This window comes from Alexandromys fortis, unplaced genomic scaffold (assembly GCF_014885135.2).
Source record: "Alexandromys fortis isolate MF-2015 unplaced genomic scaffold, M_Fortis_MF-2015_v1.1 scaffold_298, whole genome shotgun sequence".
NCBI lineage: Eukaryota > Metazoa > Chordata > Mammalia > Rodentia > Cricetidae > Alexandromys > Alexandromys fortis.
Window position 1 is genome coordinate 360,538 of NW_026068198.1, and position 3,361 is coordinate 363,898.

Consider the following 3,361-nt stretch of genomic DNA (forward strand, 5'->3'; position numbering starts at 1 on the left):
AGTAAGATAGTTCAAGTAGTATGGATTACCATTGTGAGCTCATAAGATGGCTAACATGTCATCACCACATCAACATTCCTAGCATCACCATCAAAGGTGATTCTACTTAGAAACATTCCCTACCTGTAGAGATAGACATAGGGAAGAGAGCTGACCATCCCAGCGCTTTTAGGCTGTCTGTGGTAGTCAGAGAAAGTACGGGGAAGATACTATGGGAAGATGGACTTGGGGAAGATGCAATCTCATATGAAGCACTTCCAGACACCTGACACCCATGGAAAAGAGTCCCATGATCCAGATGTCATTGGATCTTGGTGTTTACGAAATAGAGAACAACTCAAGAAAAGAAAAGATGAAGCCCAAAAGAAGCTAAGGGTACAATGGCACCTTGGAGAACAGAAGAAAAATAAAAGGCAGAGATCAAGGAAAGTAAATCAAAGAGGTCAAAAGAGACAACGAGATTTAGAAGAAAAGCCTAAGGCTCTATTACAAATAGAAGAGGAAACCCACGTGGCACCTGCCCAGATAGAAACTCAGAACTCTGGAATGGAAGCCCTTACATATTTAGGCTCTTCTCCACAAAATGTGCCTGAAGAATATTATTTAGAAACACACCAAGAAAGCCTTACCTATGGGGAGGATTTGGCTTGCTACCAGGATATAGCAGCATGGAATGACTTTTCTGAAAGAGATCAATATTTGAATGGAGACCTCTATCCTAAATTGTGCCAAGAAATAGCTGAACATCAAGAACATTCTTCAATAGTATGTGATATGACTGAACCTGAAGCCCTCTCTCTTAAAACATGTGAAGAGACAGTGTTTCCCAAAACTCCACCCTGTATCATATCCGAAGATGCAACTGAAAGTCCTCAGTGTTCAACATCTAAATCAGATGTGCTTGAAGAGTCTCCAAACAACACATCCCAAAAATCACAAGGACCAGACAAATTCATTTTTGAACCAGATTCAGAAACAACTATGACTGAAAGCTTCCTCACCCATCGTGAAGAAATGGCCATGTCTAAAGATGTTTCCCCCAAAGCACAAGAATCAGTTGGAACACAAGATCTTTCACATGAAATATACAAAGCAATTATTGTACAGTATGGACTCATCGAAGAAACATTTCTCACTAAAGAAGATTCATTTGAAACATGTCAAGACATTTGTGTAGCTGAGAAATATTCACATGATGCCTATCAGAAATTGCCTGGGAATGAAGACTTCTCTGCTGAAACATGTAAGGACATTGATTGAACTGATGACTGCCTCATAGATCAAAGTCAAGAAATATGTATATTCCAAGGCCAGGAACTTAACCCACACAAGAAAGTTAAAGAACACTTAGATTTTCAAGAAATGAAGAAAAGGCCAAAATACAACCAGAAATGTGAGAAATTCCATTTCTTCCTCAAAATGTTTATCCAGAAAATATCTAGATTTATGCTTTGTTTTTACAATAAATCCATCATAAAATTATATTCCAGCAGAATATATCTCTTAATATCTTTGTGTGTAGTGTCCCCAAGCTGTTGTAGCAAACTCCGGAACTTTTGTTACTATTTTAAATAGCATTTTTGCCGTTTATAGAACATATCTGAAAAACTACATTTTAAGTCCCTAATAGATAAACAATATTTTCTTAGTGTGTGTCCATGCAGGTGTAGGTGCTATGCTGTATGCAAATATGTATATGTGTATATGGCTGAGGTAAATGGAAGGAAAAACATAAGGAGTGTCTTCTTCTCCTAAAATGATACAAATGAGCAGGTTAAAATATTTAGTACTTACCTAACTTTATCACTGTCCATATCTGAACTTAATTAAGCAAGTCTATTACAAATTTTATCATGAGAGATTGACTATGATGCTAAATCACACTCTGTGAAAGACCTTCCACTGATGAGAATACACAGGATTGACTGTTATCTCATACACTGACCATCCTCTGCTCATATTCTACCCTTGGTGCAACAATCACAACCACAGTTATAGCACAGATCTCTGTTACTTGATTTGGAAATTGTCAAAAATGATCCCTTGATGATTGAATCATGGTAACTGAGGGTTAATGACTTACAAAATAAAAGGGCAGGTACAAAAACAGTCATGAAATAATTGATAAGATATCCAAATTACAAATTGTAGGACATACTGCTTAATTTCAAAAATAATAAGTCTATGAAATTATAAAATTGTCTATTCTACGATCAGTGAAATCTATAAACAAAAAGCATTGATTGTAGTGGGACTCATCTTAGAACTGAGAATTATATGCATTTAAAAATATTTTTATTTTGTATTTTTAATGGCTACCTCTAGAAAATGATGCTTTATTCCACTGCTTCATTTTTTTATTTCTATTCTTGTACACATTTCAAACACATGAATAAATGCTAATGTATATGAAACTCCAAAAGTTCATTCTGGTTATGCCTACAACACACACACATAGCTGAATTGTATATACACTCGTGTATTCTATGTCTTAAAAGTTCAATAATCACTTTATAATTATATTTATCCAAACACTGTAATGAATATACTTTAAAAGCAATACCAACCCTTTGCAAAACACTGTAGTAGGCTTTCATCTTGTAATAGCATGTAGATTAAAATATTACTACATAAGCCTTTTCATTTATCAATGTATTACAAGAGTGAAAAAATGATTAAAATTACATTTTGTTTTTATACTAGGTTCTTTGTTCACCTTTTGTTGTTCATAACAGTGCCACAAAGTGTTATTTTTACTTAAGATTTATTTTCTCTCTCTGTGATCCACTGTGGAGAGGCCCATATCTGGTGATGGCCTCTCAATGAGAAGTCCTAAGTAAACTCAAATGAGAGACAGGGAATTCATTGAACTTTTCTTCCTTCTACAAAAACACCAAATAGTCAATTATGTGAACCATACCCTGAGGATTTTATTTAATTCTGACCACCACCCAAAAACAACTTATTTCAGTGAAAGAAAATGTTCATACAATATATCCTGATTATATTTTAAATTCTCCCAACAACTCTCATAACCTCCTACCCAATGTCATGCCAGTTCTCTTTTCTTGAAACACAAGCAAACAAACAAAAATAAAAACAAACAAAAAAGAAGCACACATAGCATCCCTCAGCAAAATCAAATCAGAGAAATGGGAAATAAAATACACAAGCAAAATACTAATAAACAAAAATATGCCCAAACAATTGCAAAATTGGATAAAACGTCTACAAAAATATCAATGAATTCATTTTGTGTTGGCCAAGTTTAGTACTCATGGGCATGCACTCTACCTTGAAATGTGGTAAATAAATCCAGTGAAACTCCATTGCCAGTGGATGTCAGTTATGAATAGCTCTC

At 34.8% G+C, this 3,361-nt stretch overlaps 1 protein-coding gene across 1 annotated transcript; it reads left to right on the forward strand.

The window, feature by feature from the left end:
* The first annotated feature begins 219 nt into the window (after positions 1-219).
* On the forward strand, positions 220-1,260 carry LOC126493036 (hemogen-like). The gene has a single exon (XM_050129783.1). It carries the CDS (start codon positions 220-222, stop codon positions 1,258-1,260), a length of 1,041 nt encoding a protein of 346 aa, XP_049985740.1.
* The last annotated feature ends 2,101 nt before the right edge of the window (positions 1,261-3,361 follow it).